The sequence below is a fragment of the Homarus americanus genome, unplaced genomic scaffold (genome assembly GCF_018991925.1).
Source record: "Homarus americanus isolate GMGI-L3 unplaced genomic scaffold, GMGI_Hamer_2.0 scaffold34921, whole genome shotgun sequence".
NCBI lineage: Eukaryota > Metazoa > Arthropoda > Malacostraca > Decapoda > Nephropidae > Homarus > Homarus americanus.
Window position 1 is genome coordinate 3,763,535 of NW_024741901.1, and position 21,354 is coordinate 3,784,888.

Sequence of the window (21,354 nt, forward strand, 5' to 3'; positions counted from 1 at the left end):
CCCCGCCCACACATCACTTGGCCGGTATTGTGATCACTCAGGGGTCAAGCACCACCACCGCCCTCAGCTTGCGGGTCTGAAGCCTCAAACTTACGAGCTGCTCACAATATAATGACCCTGTGAGGTCTTCCATCAGCTGACTGGACGCGAGAGAAACTTGTGGCTGACTCGGCAAGTGAATATCTCTGACCCCACAAGTCTATTTATCAGATAATTAGAACTCAGTTTATCTTTTTAAATCAGTGGACCGTGAAAATCCCAACAAAAGAACGGAGAGGTGGGAGTAGCTATTGTTCCGGAGACCGTACTTATCTTTTTTAATACTTACAGGCACGAAGAGAATTAATTAAAACTCCAGCCTTATGCCCTGATTCTCTGGGGCAAGTATGAAGGCTTGTGATGAAGGACCCGACTGATCGTGTTGGGTAGTGTGAGGGACGGCCGCGTTGAGGGGAGGAAGTGTCCGCTGCTAAACTCACCCGACTAATACCACAATTATTCCTGATCTTATCGAAGGGAAACTTAAGTGTAAATTATACACCAGTACAAATCAAATTCACTCAAGCGGTCGTTTATTGGGGAGGGAGGCGATAAGTTAGTGTTATTGGTGGTGCTGTGGGCGGGTCGGTGCTCACGCCCATCTGACCAACCTGTTCCTCCCTCAGGTGGACCACGCCTCTCATACATAGCTACTCTGCTTCTGCTCGGTGAGCTTGTATCTACTTGGTGAGTACACCTGCTTGGCGAGGCAGTATCTGCTTGGTGAGTCCTGTTTGGTGTGGTTGTACCTGCTTGGAGAAGCTGTATCTGCTTGGTGAGTACATCTGCTTGGTTAGACAGTATCTGCTTGGTGAGGCTGTGCCTGCTTGGTGAGGCTGCACCTGCTCTGTGAATACATCTTCTTGGTGAGTACATCTGCTTGGTGAGGCTGTGCCTGCTTGGTGAGGCTGTGCCTGCTTGGTGAGGCTGTGCCTGCTTGGTGAGGCTGTGCCTGCTTGGTGAGGCTGTGCCTGCTTGGTGCTTGGTGAGGCTGTGCCTGCTTGGTGAGGCTGTGCCTGCTTGGTGAGGCTGTGCCTGCTTGGTGAGGCTGTGCCTGATTGGTGAGGCTGTATCTGCTTGCTGAATACATCTGCTTGCTGAGGCTGTGCCTGCTTGGTGAGGCTGTGCCTGATTGGTGAGGCTGTATCTGCTTGCTGAGGCTGTGCCTGCTTGGTGAGGCTGTGCCTGATTGGTGAGGCTGTATCTGCTTGCTGAATACATCTGCTTGCTGAGGCTGTGCCTGCTTGTTGAGGCTACACCTCCTTGGTAAGTACCTACTGGGTGAGGCTTTATTTGCTTGGTGCCTAATCTCCAGGGGTGAAATAAGCTGAGATGCCAACTCTTCAGATTATCCGAAATAAAAATCCATATTTGAGTTAGGCGTGAGCATCTCAAGGGGCACTACTCAGTTGAGTGTCCTTACTTGGAGCTGGCGGACGCTCGCCCCACGAGGGGTCACAGCTCAAGGTTGAAGAAGCCTCAAGTCCAGAAAACCGTGAGGGATAACTTTTTCGGAGCGAGAGTTGTGAACTCTTGGAACAATCTACCAGAGAGTGTTGTGACGGCACCGAGTGTGAGCTCTATCAAGACCAGACTTGGCCAACACTGGAGCAGGTTCAGGCACATTCAGGAGCCGGTGCATGCCCAGTACTTGCCAACAGTGCATAACAAAGACGTGACCGATCACCCAAGCGGCTAACGAGCCGATCAGTGGTGAAGAGGGTAAAAGTAAAAATAAGTAAAGTGAAGTAAAACATACTGTATAGTATGATGAAGCGATAGCCTTGAAGACTGTAAACCAAGATGAGAGTATCGATAGCCAAGTGTCTTCTCCCGTAAACAGTTTTCAGTTTTCTGGTTATCGTCGAAATGGAGTCAGGTGAGATAACCTCAGCACATATGAATCTGAAAATAAAGCTGTTGTCATCTATATACAGCATTATTGTCAGCTCTGTTGATAAGAACACACGCTGCCAATTCATGTCGTCAGCTCGTGTCCAAGCTTAAATGTCGTTAGCTCGTGTCCAAGCTTAAGTGTCGTCAGCTCGTGTCCAAGCTTAAGATGAGTTACGTCATGTCCGCTGTCGTATATTTTACAGTATTTCGAAAACAGAATGGTTGAAAGGCCAATCAGGACAGAAGTAAATCATGCTGCAAGTGAAATTCACAATATTCTCCCTACCAAACAGCTGATCACGTATCACAACCAGACACAATTCAGTGGCCCATAACCAGCTGTATGTGGATATGAGACATGTATGAATATCAGTGGCAACCATAATATCCATAAAATCACCCACAACCATGAAAAATACCGGTAAGTACAATGAAAGACAAAAGTCGTGTCGTGAAATTTGGTGAAAATATATGAAGAACTTTTAAACTGTTGGTGATCATATTCTCTGGGGTAAGGTATACAAGTGGACCCCGTTGAGAAATACTGCTCTAGAATATGTGAGATATATCTTAAGACCGCTAAGTTTCTCGTTGCCTTACTCCCAAGATTCTTCACGTGTCTCCTCGTTGTCTTCCCTTGGTCAAATTTTATTCCAAGAGTATCCACTTCAAAATTGTTTGGTAACGCACGAACATTCAACCTACCTTGTTATCATCAATACCAAATATCACAAGAAATAAATCGATCGTATACTGTATAAAGATCTGTATTATGTAATCTTTCAGCTGTTGATAAAAATAAGTTAAGACATTTGGAAATTTTATAAACTCAAATTACTGTGGAAGTTTTGCCCGTGACCAAGAAGCACTGCCAGCAGCTACGTCCCATTGTTCACTTTTAAGCAAAACAGAGGTAATGTCATCAATTACTTTTAGAAATAGCAACACAAATACAGAAAGTACCAGACAGGTTGGTTTATCAGCAACTTATCGTTGTAAGTTAGCGGGACTGTGTTTGGTGGAGGGAACATAACCGAGGTATTTCTCAATACGTGAGCTGTCCCGAGAACATAAGTCTACTGCCAGTCTTCCGCGCACCACATTAATGTAACACAAGTCTCTACATTCACCTGCCACAAGACGTGTACCGTCACCGGGCAGTACCCGAGTCTTCTCTGAGGCTGCCGCTTACTGGCGGGGTGTCCTGGGTACACCATCTCACCCTGCTGGAGTACTAGGACCGGGTTCTCATAAATTCAGTTTTTTCTTCTATTCCGGGAGATGAAAGGCCGTGTCTAGTTATTGTAGTTTCAGGGCAATTTTTCCATCGTTGTGATTGCCATCTTTAAGACTCGGCTTTCACACTGGAGTAGAAGTAAACACTTAGTGTACACACGTGGGACCGCGAGTGAGTCCTCCACGTGTAGACAGACCCGTGTGCAGCGTGCATACTAATAACTGAATTAAATGATTCCAAATATATTTTCTCAATATATATATATATATATATATATATATATATATATATATATATATATATATATATATATATATATATATATATATATATATATTACCTTACAAGAATTCCACTAGCAGTAAGATAACTTATGACTTGGGGTCAACATTACTTAGGTTAATAGGTCTGAAAGCAAAAAGGCAGCAGTATAACAGACCCATTTAGAAGCCAGTAACTAATCCGACGCTCTATCACTGAGGGAGTTAAGTATCCACCACATGAGAGAAAGAAAGCAATAAACGCCACACACACCCACACTACCCTTACACCCTTCATGAAATGGTCTGCGGCTAGACACTTTGTTATACAAATGAACCTGTGGACCCGAGCCTCGCCTTATTTACAGCCAGAAACATCTTGCTGACAATTAGTTCCAGTCAAGAGAACCAGGAAAGAGAGGTGAGGGACGAACTACCACCAACAACTGAGTAATATATCAGGTGAAGCAGCTTACTAATATTATCAATATATGGTTCTCATGACACATATAAGGCAAACAGACTTAACTAATGAGTGAAACCTTTTCGAAATCGATAAACTCCTAAACACAACATCACGGTGACAAGGCAATATACAACTGGTCTGTCGCACTGTAATGAATTAACGACATTATATACCTGATTTACCAGTTGGTTGAGATAAATACAGTTTCGAGTTGATGTTAACTATTTCGTATAACAATATATATTACTGATGGAATGTTCAATAACCTTACAAACATAGAACCAGCAGCTAATGTTTGTTTGAGTGTTTTTCTTGGGGAAGAGACAAGTTTAATGGACAAAAGAATATAATTATCTCTTATCTAGTTACAAAGTTTAATTAAAGAGTAAAACATCTCGCTACGCTAACTTCCAGACGCATTTAGTTCAGTTGAATTCATGGTAATTATCTATCAAGACTGAAATAACACTGAGTTTATCTGTTAAATGATGAGTCAGACTGAGTGCTGATTTACGTCAAGTTTGAAGGATAAGTTAACATTAATTTGGTGTATTTCACTTGAGCTGATAAAAATTTCCCTTAGCCATGAAAAACAACCTAAGAAAACCTGACTTGTTACCTGACTTGACTAAATTGTTGAAAAGTCCTGACCAAACACAAAAAAAATCCACTACCACCATCATACCGCTACCACACCTTCACCACCACCACCACCACTATTACTACATTATCACCATCACATCACCACCAGTACACTCCCACTACCACCACTACATCACCACCACCACCAGTACACACCCCCACCACCACCACATCATCACCATCACACCATACCATTGCCACGACACCATCCAACTTTCCATAACCTTGAAAAAAAAAATTACTGACTTGTTTCTGACTTAAGCGTACAAGGATTCCTCTCTCTCTCTCTCTCTCTCTCTCTCTCTCTCTCCATGTATATATATATATGTGTATTAGTCTCTGTTTTAGGGGGATTTTTAGTCATTTGCTGGATTTTGTAAATATTTGTGAGAAAAAAAAATCATCTCGTTTTCTTCATCATTTCATCCGGTAGAGAAGTAGATTTTGCATTCATTAATAGAAAAAAAATACATAAAAATAAACTCACATAGCATACCAATTTTAAAGCCAATAAATATTAACTGAAATTGACTACTACAACCTTTAAATATTATAGTTTAAATGTACTCCCCCCCCCCCTTAACCCTACCCCACCAACCACACACACACACATCAACAAGTTGTTTATGATGCGTAAGTTACGAGCGAGTCAGTGGTGAGGAAGGATCGTCCGCCTGCCTGCCGCCTCTGTGATGCTGAACGAGCCGTAGTGTCGACAGCCTCGTTCTCTTCCTCTCCCTCCCTCACCTCTAACGATTATAATGTGTTTCACGTGTGGGTAGTGGTGGTATGGTGGTGTGATGGTGCTGGTATAGTGTTGGCAAGGTTGATGGTCTTTGTTTTAGTTAGGTGGTGATCGTTATGGTGGTAAGGTGGGTGTGGTGATAGTGATGGTAGTGGTGGTAGTGGTGGTGGTATGGTGAAGTAGTGAAGCTAACTATATGTCTTACCTTCATCTTTTATCATTTTGACTCTTTTTTTAAGCCATACCAACTCTATAAGGGTGTGAGGGCAAGTAGCTAAGACAAGAACTTACACACACACACACACACACACACACACACACACACACACACTCCGTTTTGCAATGCTGAGGAAACCTTTTACTTAATCATTGCCTGGTAGTTAAACCCGAACGGTGCACTAACCTAAATTCCATCGCGTCAAAAGATAACCTGAAACTGTTATCTATCTAATGAAAGTTACATGTAAATTATAATATTTATAAAACCATGAAGACTTTTGTGTTTTTTTTTTTTTGCTAGCAGGTGCGGATGGTTCAGGAGTTATGTGACTCCTCGCGTGTACTGTAGGAGCGTCTCAATGGTGTCTTGTTATAAAATACCTCAGTGGGTGATAACTGTACTTTTGTTTATGGTACAATATGAAGTATGGGGTACAGTAGTGTGTGTGTGTGTGTGTGTGTGTGTGTTTGGGGGTCCCTGAGTACAAACACACCGATGTAAACTACTGATGTGTGAATACGTGGATAATAATGCTTTCAAAGACATACATGGATACACACGTTCTACCTTTATTTATTTGTACACTTGAATACCCAAAGAACATATTCGTTATAACCCTCACTCCACCCTCACCCTTTCTCTTCTTGGTAACCTGTGGATAAAGAGTTACAAGACCTCAGCATCAATACTGGTGTAGGCAGGGGACCCGCCTCTTCCTACTCCACCAGTCTGCCTCTCGCATCTACCTCCGTCACCCTCACTAATGACTCTTGCCTGGTTCTCGTGGCTGACACATTCACCGGATACTGCACCTCCATCCCCAGCCTCCTATCTGGCCGGACCATCCCTTACACACGACCCATCGCTACTAAGTCTCAAACATTCGTATCTTAAGTTGATTTTCGTCTAACCAGAGAGGATATTAACGTAATTATCACACTAATCTCTGGTGTCGATAACATTTTAGTCTCCTTCTTCGTGTCGTAACTTTGGCATCTCAAGTTGGAGGGGGGAAGGGGGAGGTAGGAGAGGGGAGGGGGAGGTAGGAGGGGAGGGGAAGGGGAGGTAGGAGAGGGGGAGGGGGGAAGGGGAGGTAGGAGAGGGGAGGTGGGGAAGGGGGATGTAGGAGAGGGGAGGGGGAGGGGGGGAATTTAACGTACGAATCTCTAAGAATCCTGACCTAGGTTTTGGGAGTATGACCGCCCTGGCTCCGGTGATGTATGTCCCTCTCAGATAAGCTTCTATAACACCCGGGTAGATCGCTCCTTCCTCTCTATTGCTCGCGATATGAGAGGCATCGGCGCCACCAAATATGCCATTATCTCATTACTCGGGAAATGATAAGAGTCAACGGTGCTAGGGAAGGCATTTATCCTATTTTTCCTCCAAACAGCGCGGATGAGCGTTGCCAAAACACATCTTAATCTCCCAGCGGGCCCTAAAGACCTTACCTCCCGACGATGCCAACGTCTTGGTAACTTATCGTGCCGCACCCCTACCACGCCCCTCACCCCCCTGGTAACTCATGGTAATGACGCCAAGGCTGCTCGTACGCAATATTACTCCGATTGGTATCTGATGGTAACGAAGTGGTGGCTGCAGGCGCCTGTTCGTGAGCAGGGAGGAGGAATATTGGGTGATGCTTACAGCCACCAAGACCCACCCACACAAGGCTGCAGGTCATGTGGCCATCAGTCCTAATAGATCCCAACCAAAACTTAGTCCATTAGAACTGGAGCGCATGTCTTGTGATTAAGACTTGATTAGGACTGAGAAGATTGAAGATCATCGGACCTGTGATGCCTTCTACTCGGTCCTTCCCAGCCACCATCCTCACCATGTGTCTCTCCCGCATTCTTCACTCTCTCCCTCCATCTATTGTTCTTGTCTCTTTCTCTTTTCAGTCCTTATTTCTCATTCTCTCCGTCTATCCTCTCCTTCCTCACCCTCTCAGAAATATACACTACACCGCGTGACTTCGCTTTTTTTTTTAATTCTTATTAACTTTGTTCTATTGACACTAAATAAAGTTTGTGTCTTTGTGATACTCCAACACTTATGTCACCAGAACCAAACAACTGAGTACTGGTCACAGTGTTAGAGTACAGCCTCACGTGTACCTCCCCTAGTCCATCACCTGAGTACTGGTCACAGTGTTAGAGTACAGCCTCACGTGTACCTCCCCTAGTCCATCACCTGAGTACTGGTCACAGTGTTAGAGTACAGCCTCACGTGTACCTCCCCTAGTCCATCACCTGAGTACTGGTCACAGTGTTAGAGTACAGCCTCACGTGTACCTCCCCTAGTCCATCACCTGAGTACTGGTCATAGTGTTAGAGTACAGCCTCACGTGTACCTCCGTTAGTCCATCACAAAAATATAAAAGGGTATTCAACTTACGGCCGTAAATCAGGTTAAGAAAGAACTTTTTACACTGCTCACCATGGCTGACCCTCGAGACGACTAAACAAGCACTGGGTATGTCAAGATATCACGAGAGCTGTGATTACACTCCTTGGAGGTCAATGGCTTTAGTACTTACTGGCGTTATAATCAAGGATGAAAACTACAATAAAAATAGGCAATCATACAAGATGCTATTATCGGCTGGCTATCATACACGAATAAATGTGAACACCGAGATATATGAAGAGACACGTTGACCGTCTTCCAAGAACTCCATACAGAGAGGGAATTAATTTGCGTAATTGGCACATTAACCTGTGAACCTCAGCTATATAAGCTCTGACACTCACCGTCCTCGATAAAACACACCCTTGTATGCCATGAAAATAAAAACGTTGTTAAAGAACGCCATTACCAGATGTACATCATTCCCTTTTGAGCAACACCGCTGAGTGTTATTTCTCTGTTCATCATTCAGTGGTTCTTCACTGAATGTTCACTACTGTAGGTGTTCGCTGAGTGTTCACTAAAAGTTCCTAGCTATTCATTGACTAGTCCCTGGGTGTTCAATGATTGGTTACGGCAAAATCTATATTGTCATGTATCGATCACTGTTGTGGTATTATTATGCGTAAATTTCGACAAAATCCGATTCATACAACATGCAAGACTTCCCCTAATGTTCCTCAGCTCATTACCAATATGGTCCCTCTTTTGATGCCTGAGTATTAAACCTGGTCATCAGTTTTGCATTTCTCTCAGGGAGCAGTGAGGTCACGAAGAGGGAGAATATTAAGCAAGGCGGCGATATATTTCTCAAGAATTATTTTTTTCTTGTCTCCGTCCCTCACATTGTACCCATAGAGTTATACACATCACACAGATTCTTATATTTGTGAAGGAAAAATGGGAAATGCACGATTCTACGGGAAATTTAATTCCCAACACACGCTGTGCTGACTTCTGCATCATATAGGAAGAATCCTCTGCCTGGCTCTAATACAATGTCACTTTTATTATTCCTGTTCATCATTGTATTCTGCCTCATGTTAACGAAGCCCCAAGTACAAAAAATTACCAGAGTAAACTCTTCTGAACTGAGAGTTGTGAACTCCTGGAATAATTTGCCAGTGTTATGACGACACCGAGTATGTACTCATTTAAGACGAGACTTGACCAACACTGATGCAGGTTCACATATATTCACCTAGTAGTAGTATAGTACTTGCCTAACGACGAATTACTGACCGCCCGGCCGGTTAGGTGGCTAGAGTGCCGACCAATGATGAAGAGCACAAAATAAGTAAAGTAATACAAAGGGTTAAAGTCAAAATACACATTGATCGAAAGAGACAGAGTGGGGCAGGCAGAACCAAACCATGTTATCAAACTGTCAATATTATTATTCCAAAAATGTTTTGCTACATTCACGTAACGGTTTGGGATCTGATTCAACAAGACAGTGAACATACTCTGAAGTACTTAGTGTACAAGGTTAAGCTAAAAGCACTTCTTCCTCTCAACAACTAAACAAAGACTGGAATAATTTACCTAAGCACATTAAAGTCAACAATAATATCATTCAAAATCAGCTTTAAGTACTACAGCAAGAGGAGAGAAAGTCTTGCGTTTTGTTTCTGCCTATGAACAAGACCCACCAGACCCAATTAGTCTATGAGCAATGTTGTGTTTGTCACATTTGGAGTCACACAACTACATATATTTAACAAAATTCAAGTAACATCATTATTCACCTCAACCCCACGTTAGGACCCCGATTGAAACAAGCTGTTAATTGGTTTCTTAAATTATAGTTGTTTGAAATGTCGTATACTAGTTCACCATTGTTTGTATACCTGTACTGTCTGCTCACAATATGTAGCAATGTGAATTTGTATTACGATTATGCTGAATAAATATCTATCTATTTATCAATACATGTGAACAATAATTTATTTCTTCGCAATAAAATAGTTTACCATATATAATTTTCGTTTTCTTTGACGATATCACATAATGTATAAAGGGGTAACTATAAAGATTGTAAGGTGCACCCCTGTCATGAGATGTACCACCAAATTTCATTACAGCGATTCAATCACAATAAACCTACAGTCAAAATGATGAATCGCTTCCTCTAGATAAATGGAGTAAAAGGAATCACTGTGAACCCTACTGGAAATAAACATTTAATAGCTTTCTCGTCTATCCTTGGTCAAATCCTCTTACTAATTTTTTTTTTCTTACGGGGATTAGTCCACCCGGGCATAGATCACTGACCCACATCGGGGCCTGGGGAACGAAATAATAATAATAATAATAATAATAATAATAATAATAATAATAATAATAATAATAATAATAATAACAATAATAATAATAATAATAATAACAATAATAATAATAATAATAATAATAATAATAATAATAATAATAATAATAATAATAATAATAATAATAATAATAATAATAATAATAATAATAATAATAATAATAATAATAATAATAATAATAATAATAATAATAATAATAATAATAATAATAATAATAATAACAATAATAATAATAATAATAATAACAATAATAATAATAATAATAATAATAATAATAATAATAATAATAATAATAATAATAATAATAATAATAATAATAATAATAATAATAATAATAATATCTGTATGTTGTGTTGTCAATAGTAAGAGAAACAATTGAGACCCTGCAATTGTGTGTAAATGAGGCAGAAAGTCAGATCAGCAACCTGGGACTTTGTCACAATTTTCGTGATGCCATATGGCAGCAAGATCTACCATTAGACAACACATTATGCTTCCAATATCTTCCCAGGCGGCAGTACCTCCCTGTTTGGTAGCTGCCTATTACTGTTGTATGTCTATACTTGCGTTGTCTATACACATGCTTAACTGGTTGTGTGAACCGATCCTACAGCGTGGTGGCAATATAGATAGTTTATATGTGGACTTTGCCAAGGCATTAGACGTGCACCCCACCTAAGGTTAAAGTTTAAACCAGAATTCGGGGTGTGTCTTTGCGTGGATTGGAGAATATCTTCGCAACCGCAAACAATGTGTGGTGGTTAATGGCTTGAAATCATCATGTGTACCTGTGACAAGCGAGGTGCCACAGGGCAGTGTACTGGGCCCACTGTTGTTCGTTTGTTTACTAACGACATGGCCGAAGCTATACACTCGTTTATGCAAATGCTCACGAACGATCCCAAGTTATTCAGGAAAATTAAGAACCAAACAGACTGTGAAAGATCTCTGTTCAGCTTCATGGGATGCACTTAGGTCGTACCAACAGTAAGAAGGCATATCACATGTCAAAACGGGACGAAGAAGCAGCATTAACGGAGACCAAATGTTAAAAAGACCTGGGTGTGTATGTTGACAACGAACTGGCACCCTGGACAGGCTACAGGCATGGACTACGGAGAACAAGGTCACCATCAACCACACCAAAACCGTAGTCATCGCAAGCAAGATGTCACGGGTTCGATTCCCGGGCCGGCGGAAGTTGTTTGGACACTCTTCCTAGTCCCCTGGTCCCTGTTCACCTAGCAGCACAGTAGGTGCCTGCTGTAAATCGGAAGTTGCGAATTCGTATTCAGGGACAAGTTGTTGGAGCTTCCAATAACTTGCTTAGACATAAACCATTGACTCTTCAGGCTTCTACGCCCTTGACTCTTCAGGCTTCTACGCCCTTAACTCATGAGATATAAGGCAAACATGAACTTAGCACGCTTCCCTGTTGGGCGCTGTAAACGCTTCTGCGCTTCACCTTACACAAGGATGTAGGGGGGGGTGCCCAATAAAAAAAAAAGTCGTCATGCACACCAATACCGCCACCACTCCAGTGCAAGCTCCAGCAGTCACAGTGGGTACCCATCCTCTCCAGTTAGTGCAGTCCGCCAAACTCCTGGTTGTTACCATAGACCACAAGCTGGACTGGAAGGCCCATGTAAACAACACAATCAAGGCAGCCTCGTACCGACTCTACATGCTACGACGACTCAGGTCACTTGGGACACCCACGCCAGAGCTGAGGACTATCTACAACACCTTTATTCTCCCCAAACTAACGTATGCCTCACCAGCCTGGTCGTCTTCTCTCAACTCTACCCAACAACGTCGGCTAGAGGAGGTACAGAAAAGGGCCTGCAGAATCATGCTCGGCGCAGACTACTCCGGCTACATCAACGCTCTCTCCACCCTGGAAATGCCATCCCTCAGTGACCTCCACCACCACGCACTAGCAGGGTTTGGCAGTGGACTACTGCACCATCCTCGTCATCGCCACCTCCTGCCACCGGCAGCCCCCACCCACCTCGCGCAGTCCGCCACTATAACAAAATTCAGCCCACAAGACCCCGCACCGATAGATATAAGAACAGCACCATCCCATCTATTGTTAAAATAATAAACAACTCCTGATTTATGTACTGTACAGCCCTGTAAATGTATTCAACGCATATCAATATGTCTAAATCAAATGTAAGTTTGTATATTTTCAGCCACCGGCTGCAACTCTATTAATTAACCGTTTATTATTATTATTATTATTATTATTATTATTACATACATACATACATTATTACATACATACATACATACATACATACATACATACATACACACATACATACACATACATACATACATACATACATACATACATACATACATACATACATACATACATACATACATACATACATACATACATACATACATACATACATACATACATACATACATACATACATACATACATACATATATACATACATGCATACATACATACATACAAACATACATATACATATATACATACATACATACATACATGTACATACATACATACATACATATATACATACATACATACATACATACATACATACATACATACATACATCCATATATACATACATACATACATACATACATACATACATACATACATACATATAATAACCCAAGTTAAGGTGAAAATATTATCGCTCCTAGTGATATAAAAAAGGTTATAAAATGTGTTGTTTTGGCTAGGCACAAAGTCCAAAAAAAAAATAGTTCACTATCTTGTAGCTCCTGATAATCACGGTCACACATCAACCTGGCCAACAAGAGCTAGTATTAAACTACCCTGGCTGGCACTAAGTTGTCTGCTGTTGCTGCTGTGTCCGGTCTGGGTGAGGAAACATCATACTATGAGTACATTACATTAATAATAACAAACAATCTAAGGAAGTTGTTGTGTTAATGTTTCTCTTGGCCCCAGGAAACAACGGCCTTGAAACATTCCCGCCATTCCCGCTAAATAACTCTAAATACCTCATAGTACCACATACCTCTCAAATGATGCCTGCACAATACCTCATACTATCACATACCTCTCAAATGATGCCCGTACAATACCTCATACTATCACATACCTCTCAAATGATGCCCGCACAATACCTCATACTATCACATACCTCTCAAATGATGCCCGTACAATACCTCATACTATCACATACCTCTCAAATGATGCCCGTACAATACCTCATACTACCACATACCTCTCAAATGATGCCCTCAGATTACTTACACTCTGCACAGGTAAACCATCATATAATTACACTCAAGCTCAAACGTGAAGCTTAAGTAACACAAATCAAGTTATGGCAGCAATTAGGTTCCTCCATTTTGTTCCTCTTATTTGGCACCAACTCAACACTGTGTAGTGAGTGAGGAAGGTGGGTGGTTACACAAGAGGTGCAGTGGGGTAACTGGGAGACTACTGTACATAATGTTGTTGACTTTAAGTATGCTCTGTGTGAAGGTACAGTAAACACGTGTTGGATAAGTTCTGTTGTAGACCTGGGTAACAGAATCAGTATTAGGGGTGGTGAAGGTGAAAGCTCTAGATCAGTAGGAAGGATTAAAGGATGGCGGGAAGAAGTTTAGGAAGATATTGCCTTTATTGACAGCGAAAGGACCGTCTCTTCACGTGAAAGTAAATATGTATGCAACCGGCGTGAGTTGTACTAATGTGGTATGGCAATGAAACATGTAAAGTTAGGGAGGAAAGCATGCGTAGATTTAGGAGATGAAATGAGGATGGGGAGTTATATCGGTTATGTAACGTTGAGAGAGCGCAAGGCCCCATTCACATCAGTCACCACGTAACTCTGTCCTTTAGGGTTAACTGTTAATTGGTTCACGACAAAAGCAGACCAAGGTTTAAATATTGCAATTATGACAGAATGATGGAGGAGATTTGGACATTCCTGCTTTACGCAATTATTTAAAGTGCTGGATGTGTGAACCGCAGATCCTTTAACAGGGTGGTAATATCGACAATATATATACCAATATTTTGCAAAGGCTTTCGACAGTGTACCCCATCAAAGGCTGAAAACTAAACTGGAGGGTAAGGAATTCAGGGTAATGTCCTTGCGTGGATCGGAGACTTTCTTCATGATCGCAAGCAGTGTGTGGTGATTAATGGCACGAAATCGTCATGTGTACCAGTGACAAACGGGGTAGGACAGGACAGCGTACTGAGCCCGTGACGTAGTTTCTCTGACAAGCCTAGCCGTCTCGACTGAGTGTCGACGCTGTTTTGTATATAATATATTTATATAAGAAAACCACCATTAAGAGTTTCCTTTCTCCAACCCATCCTGAGTGCGAGATATCATAACGAAAACACTACAATACCATACACTCATAGATAAGAAGCTGATAAGATAGGCTGCAAGAGATCACTCAACAAAGAAGTGCGTGGAGAACTGCCATCAGGTAATCACATAAACACACACACACACACACACACACACACACACACACACACACATGAATCTAAATATACGTCGTACTCGAATATACAATATAGTAATTGTCCTCTCTCCCTTACAGGTAAGAAAGGAGGATGGCTGGTAGCGTACAAATGACCTTTGACCTGGTGGTAGTGGGTTCAGGCCTAATGGGGTCAGCAGCCGCCCGTCACGCCGCCAGCATACCCAACACTTCCGTCTGTCTCATTGGGCCCGCGGAGCCGCAGGTGAGAAGAATTCTGAAATTTTTCGTCTTCTTGAATCTTATTATCTTTTACTTCTTCTTTTGAGTTTTGTAAAAGTCTTCTCTTTCCTTGTTCCCCGGTCCTTCCCCCTCACTCCTTATTGTCTAAGCCCCATAACATTCCACAGACACGCGCGTCCCGCCAGATCTTCGGGTGCTGGTACGATGAGGGGCGAGTTTACCGTCGAATCGCGGCTGAACACACCTGGTCCGTGCTGGCCCAACAGTCCGTCGCCAGGTACACACACCTCGAGCACCTCTCAGGTACGTCACGCGACACAGTCTATGGAACCGAGTGTAGGCAATCGTAAGAAAACTTTTATATGAAAATAACAATAACATCATTTCAAGTGGTCAGCAAGTGTTTAACTTATCTCTTTAGACTTTAAGGTGATAAATTGATAAACCTGTTTTTACGTTTTAGTTTAAGTGAACAATAACATACACGTAGCGATACACCCTGCAGGAGGTAGTCATGTTGAGTATGATGCATCACGTTAACAACTCTGAATGACTGACTGACAATAACCACGAGTTTTATTGTTGTTCCCAAGGTCTCCTCCACTCAGATATATAATTTATCTTACAAAAATAACTCTAAAGGCAGATTAAAATTATCGGGAATAAATCAATTGTAGTTAAAAACCTTTTACATGTGGCCTCTAATGGCTGTGGATCTCTTGGAATATTTTATCACCTTAAAGCTCAATCACTTTTATAAGTCTAAATTAAAACTTTTACACTCTCACTGGGTAATCCGGGGTAGGGGTGAGATTCCACGAGGAGGTTGGATACGTGCACGCGACTCCTGATGCTGCTGAGTACCAGGAGCTGATGAAGTGTGGGCGTGACCAGGGCCTTAACACCCTCGACCTCACCCGCTCCTGGAGAAAACATTTCCCTTTCTTCAACTTTCCCCAAGAGTCTTACATTTTCTGGGAGAAGTCTAAGTATGGCACCTAGATCAAACCTATCTTTCAACAACACCTTTTATTATAGTTTGCATTATACGATGACCACAAAGACACATTTGGAGAGGGAATTAAATGTTGAAGTGAGTCAATAGCTGGTAAGAATTTTGTTGGTGTTAAAAGGGAACTAAGTGATCTTGTGTTACATGGACGTATGGCCGCCCTTGATGTAACTCTTAACTTCCACTTCTGAGGGCAATGGCTGTGATGACACCAGTCTAGCTGACCCGAAATAAAAATAATCAAATATCATATGATGTTTCGGAGGAATATAGTCATCTCTTAAAGTAGCTGCATATTTTCTAAACAAACCTTCAGTTTCACGAGATATTTGGCTTACATGCCTTGTAACTAAATTTTACATCATAAATGTAAAAATTGTGCCCTGCATTAGAGACTTTGTACTACCATGCGTAATGGTTTAACTTATTAATAACTCTGATCTATCCTATGATCCTTCTCGCTAGCGCGGGACACTTGAGCCCGAGAAACCTAGTGAGGGCCCAGCAGGTGGTAGCTCGCCGGTGTGGGGCCCAGGTGATGCCCCAGGTGGTGTCCACTGTCAGGCCAGCCCACGAGCCGTCCCACAGGTGAGGTGTAGCCCAGGGTCCTGTTCCTTACGGATCGTTTTGGTACAATGTTAATGTTATCTTGGTCTTCTTTGTGTTACAGCAGCAGTGAAACAGTTAGCTTTGTTTTCAATCATGAAGTAGAGCTAAAATATAACATTCGGGTCGATAAACACAAGCTGAGCTATGGCTACACGTGGAAGGTGTCTCAGATAAACAAAGTCGGACGGAATTATACAGTCCCGCCTGTACTACTCCGGAGGTTTGTCGTCCCATAATTGACAACTGTAAGGAGTCCCGGTAACCTGCCTTAAACACTGCTTGGTCCGTGGAGCGCTGGTCGTGTACCCTCACCAGATATAATGTTGAGTTAGGATATTGCTGAGTGTGATCACGTGTACAGGTGATTAATTTTATGTAAGGTAGGAGGTAGTCACAGGATATTAGAGACTTACAGGTATGTAAGTGTGTCCAGATAATAGATATATTACAGTTAATTAACTTAGTGTGGTGCGGCAGGTGGGAGGTGGTGACGGAGGGCGGGGAGGTGGTGAGGGCTTGGAGGGTGCTGGTAGCTGTGGGAGGATCCGCTTCACTCCGCCCGCTCTTCCGCCACGTCGCCCCTGGCCTACAACCCCACCTGCAGCTCAGGACACAGACTGTCGCCTACTTCCGCATCAGTGATCAAGAGGCACATAGACTCAGGTGTATATATAAGGGAGAACTAACATATAATACCATTAGCTAACAGGTGAGTGTTCAGATATACCTGTGGAGGTGATAAACAGTACAGCAAGTACCGCAGGTGCTGTACACTCAAGGCTTCTGTAAATTTAGATCAGTAATCCGTTGGTTATAAATGCCTATTCTCTTCATTTTTTTCAAGTTATACATAGCAATTCGTTTCCGGACAACAACAAAATACAGATTTCAATTAACTGCATTACATAGTACAGGTACACTTAACATATAATCTACGCTTAGCAACTGCCAAAGATAGTAAGCCCATGACAAGTAAATCTAATGTTACCATGTTATCACCAACTCACCAATACTTTTTTTATCAGATACCTTGAACGTCTTATTTTCTCCTCAGTGATTAACCTTCCAAGGCCAAAGTGTATACCCGATATTAACCCTGTGGCCGCGGGAGGTTTCTCTAAGCTGAATAAAATCTTCTGGCGACGGTAAAAATAAAATGGTAAAGCGCGGGAATCACATTGGAAGGGTTTAATTTGTGCCAATGTATTAAAAAGATAATAATATACAAACTTTTGGATGACATTAATTATTATTTGTGTTCAGTTCATCCAAGTCATCAGAAATTTAACTGTTTCTTCCACCTGTTTAATTCATCAAGCAGAAATGATTGTGAGAAAAATAATTATCATTTTAACTTATGGATCAAGGTTAATTAATTCGTCTAATATCAGCTTCGTAAACATGTGAATTTCCTAATACAATATGTAAAATGCCTCTCAGAATGTTAAATAATAAAATGTAAATATAAATCACCTTCTAAATGGTATATGCAAAATACCACTCGTACATCAAATGGGGGAATACATCTCTATGCCTTCGAGTTTACTGCAGGTACAAACAATCTCAAAACCAAACGTAAACACCACTAGACTTCTTCATGTTATCTGCTGTTTTCTCATATTTCTTGGTCAACTCCTTCACATGGTTAGTTCGCTTCCAATGAACTCGTGGTATAAATGAGAAATATAAAGTCAAGTGTATCCCCAGTGTTTAATTCAGTGTGTGTTCCAGGTACATGCCCACACTCTTCACCAACTGTAGGTTCGAGGACCTGGACGGTGGGTACGCTCTGCCCCCCATCAAATATCCTGATGGTGAGTTCCTGAGGTCCTCTTGGTTTCTCCCCACTCTCTCTGCGTGAAATATTCTAGGGTGCCAACAAAAATTATTCTGTTTTGTGAGAGTTAAATTACACATTCCTAACATAATTACAGCGTAAGTAGACAGTATATATGGCGATGCTATTCTAAGCTTAAAGTTTATCATGTTGTCATCGCTCTAACATGGTCATATCGCCCTGTCATTACCGCAGAATAGGTCATTTTTCTCTAAGTGTAAGTCCATACCAGTTCACCTCTCCAGGTCGATGGTACTTGAAGGTGAGCCACAATAGGAGACACGAGGAGGTGCTGGTGACGGAAGATCAGGTCACCAAGTGGTACAGAAGGGCCACTGGTATACCTGAGTGTGTCGCCAAACTCACCCGTTTCCTTCACCACCTTCTACCAGGTACGACCGTGTAGCTATTCCAGATACTATATTCATCACGCAATGATCTCACTAATTTATATAAATGTACCCTGGTCATTAGGCATTGTAATCACCATATGATTAGAAACTATACAGTATCTTATCATTATTTCTCTCTCACTCCTCATTCTCCTCTTTCGTCACTTGGTTATGGTGTAAACAGCAACTCATATAATGCATACGATGACAATTCGAATTTACAACCTCACATAAAATTTTAGATCGATCATGAGGTGTTGGGGGGAGATGGGTTGTTACAGACGGCACCTATTCACTCCTTCTCTAAAACATTAAAATTATAACATGTGTCTTCGTCCTGCTGAAGTGAAGGATGTTTAAGTTACTCTTGGAGGTTTACTAAAAAAAAAAATACTATTTATTTGGCTCCGTTTAAGGGAAGGAAATACGTGCGAATTTTCGTGTCTAAAATAATTTATTATATATTTTTAAGACTGCCATACTAAATCTTTTTACCTTCAATATGAATTATACGACTACACGCCCCTAAAACATACTCAAAACTACTTTAATATTCCTTGGTTCGTCAGATGTGCAGTTTGAGGAGGTGTCTGGGGACGGCTGCCTCACCTCTCACACGCCCAACCAAGAGCCATACATTGACATCATAGCACAAGGGTTCGGAGTGGCCCTGGGAGGCAACAGATGGGCAGCTAAATCAAGTGACGAGATCGGTCGTCTGGCAGCCCGACTGGTGGTGCTGGGAGAGTGGGAATCAGAGGTACCTAGGGAACGAGTCAAAATCATCTGGACGACCCAATCTAAGTTGTAATCAGAAACACTACCTTAGTTACAGATTATTAATACCCCCTGGTAAGATGTCAGCCAGAAGTTTCAAAACCGCACACAAAGTATAGTGTAATTACGTTAATGATAGTTGATTAGATAGTTATGAATTAATTATAATAGAGGGTAAGTAAAACGAACAGTGAGAGGTTTCTTAAGTAGGGGTCACCCAGTTAGATCGTTGATTTACTGTAATTAGGTCATGTCTGAGTTTGTACCATGTTATAGGGGTGGGAAGATTCAATTGGGATTTATCCTTTATAAGAATATTTTCATTATATCTGTATTTACTAGTTAGAGTATTGTTACCAGTGTGTGTTACAGCTGGCCCGTGTCCTCTGTATAGTGTAAGTATTGTAAGTTACCAGTGTGTGTTACAGCTGGCCCGTGTCCTCTGTATGTGTAAGTATTGTAAGTTACCAGTGTGTGTTACAGCTGGCCCGTGTCCCCTGTATTGTGTAGGTATTGTAAGTTACCAGTGTGTGTTACATCTGGCCCGTGTCCTCTGTATTGTGTAGGTATTGTAAGTTACCAGTGTGTGTTACATCTGGCCCGTGTCCTCTGTATTGTGTAGGTATTGTAAGTTACCAGTGTGTGTTACAGCTGGCCCGTGTCCTCTGTATTGTGTAGGTATTGTAAGTTACCAGTGTGTGTTATTGTGTAGGTATTGTAAGTTACCAGTGTGTGTTACATCTGGCCCGTGTCCTCTGTATTGTGTAGGTATTGTAAGTTACCAGTGTGTGTATTGTAAGTTACCAGTGTGCTACATCTGGCCCGTGTCCTCTAAATAGCAGGTAGCATTGTAAGTTACCAGTGTGTGTTACATCTGGCCCTGTGTCCTCTGTATTGTGTAGGTATTATAAGTTACCAGTGTGTTACATCTGGCTCCGTGTCCTCTGTATTGTGGGCATTGTAAGTTACCAGTGTGTGTTTAAGATCTGGCCCGTGTCCCTCTGTATTGTAGGTATTGTGGTTACCAGTGTGTGTTGGCAGCTGGCCCGTGTCCTCTGTAATGTGTGCAGGTATTGTAGTTACCAGTGTGTGTTACAGCTGGGTCTGGGTGTCCCTCTGTATTGTGTGTAGGTAAAATAAAGTCATCAGTGTGTGTTACAGCTATTCGTGTCCTTGTATTGTGTAGGTATTTGTGTTACCAGTGTGTTACATCTGGCCCGTGTCCTCTGTATGCAGGTATTGTGTTACCACAGTGTGTGTTACATCTGGCCCGTGTCCTCTGTATTGTGTAGGTATTGTAAGTTACCAGTGTGTGTTACATCTGGCCCGTGTCCTCTGTATTGTGTAGGTATTGTAAGTTACCAGTGTGTGTTACAGCTGGCCCGTGTCCTCTGTATTGTGTAGGTATTGTAAGTTACCAGTGTGTGTTACATCTGGCCCGTGTCCTCTGTATTGTGTAGGTATTGTAAGTTACCAGTGTGTGTTACATCTGGCCCGTGTCCTCTGTATCGTGTAGGTATTGTAAGTTACCAGTGTGTGTTACAGCTGGCCCGTGTCCTCTGTATCGTGTAGGTATTGTAAGTTACCAGTGTATGTTAGGTTTAAGTTGTATTATCTTTTGGATTGTCTGAATATATAAGTTATGGTTGTACTGCCAGGTGGCTATGCCGGGTTAGTTGGGTACCTTCTGTAAGATGTCATAATATATAGGAGTTGGGTGATATGTCCCTATAAAGTTGTGAATTGTAATTTTTCAATATTATATTTGACATA

The 21,354-nt window shown here is 41.8% G+C and overlaps 1 protein-coding gene across 8 annotated transcripts; it reads left to right on the forward strand.

Annotated features, from left to right (window-relative positions):
- The first annotated feature begins 444 nt into the window (after window positions 1–444).
- Window positions 445–21,354, forward strand: LOC121876257. 8 transcript variants are annotated; one of them, XM_042381282.1, is made up of 11 exons: window positions 445–726; window positions 14,832–14,976; window positions 15,122–15,257; window positions 15,760–15,943; window positions 16,432–16,554; window positions 17,053–17,238; window positions 18,307–18,389; window positions 18,658–18,804; window positions 19,374–20,259; window positions 20,294–20,349; window positions 20,874–21,354. In XM_042381282.1, the coding sequence occupies exons 2-9, from the start codon at window positions 14,845–14,847 to the stop codon at window positions 19,613–19,615; spliced, it is 1,233 nt and encodes a 410-aa protein (XP_042237216.1). In that variant the 5' UTR covers window positions 445–726; window positions 14,832–14,844; the 3' UTR covers window positions 19,616–20,259; window positions 20,294–20,349; window positions 20,874–21,354. The 8 variants fall into 8 exon arrangements, with proteins under 8 accessions (XP_042237216.1, XP_042237215.1, XP_042237217.1 ...); XM_042381281.1 differs by lacking the exon at window positions 445–726 and adding an exon at window positions 13,047–13,120; XM_042381283.1 differs by lacking the exon at window positions 445–726 and adding an exon at window positions 13,047–13,120 and having other exon boundaries at window positions 20,930–21,354.

Bases quoted from the DNA above. Each gene is read 5' to 3' on its own strand.
- LOC121876257 (XM_042381282.1), top strand. From the start codon at position 14,845: ATGGCTGGTAGCGTACAAATGACCTTTGACCTGGTGGTAGTGGGTTCA. The intron at 18,390-18,657 runs GTGAGTTCCTGA...TCACCTCTCCAG, and splicing joins CCCCATCAAATATCCTGATG to GTCGATGGTACTTGAAGGTG. The intron at 18,805-19,373 runs GTACGACCGTGT...TTGGTTCGTCAG, and splicing joins CCTTCACCACCTTCTACCAG to ATGTGCAGTTTGAGGAGGTG.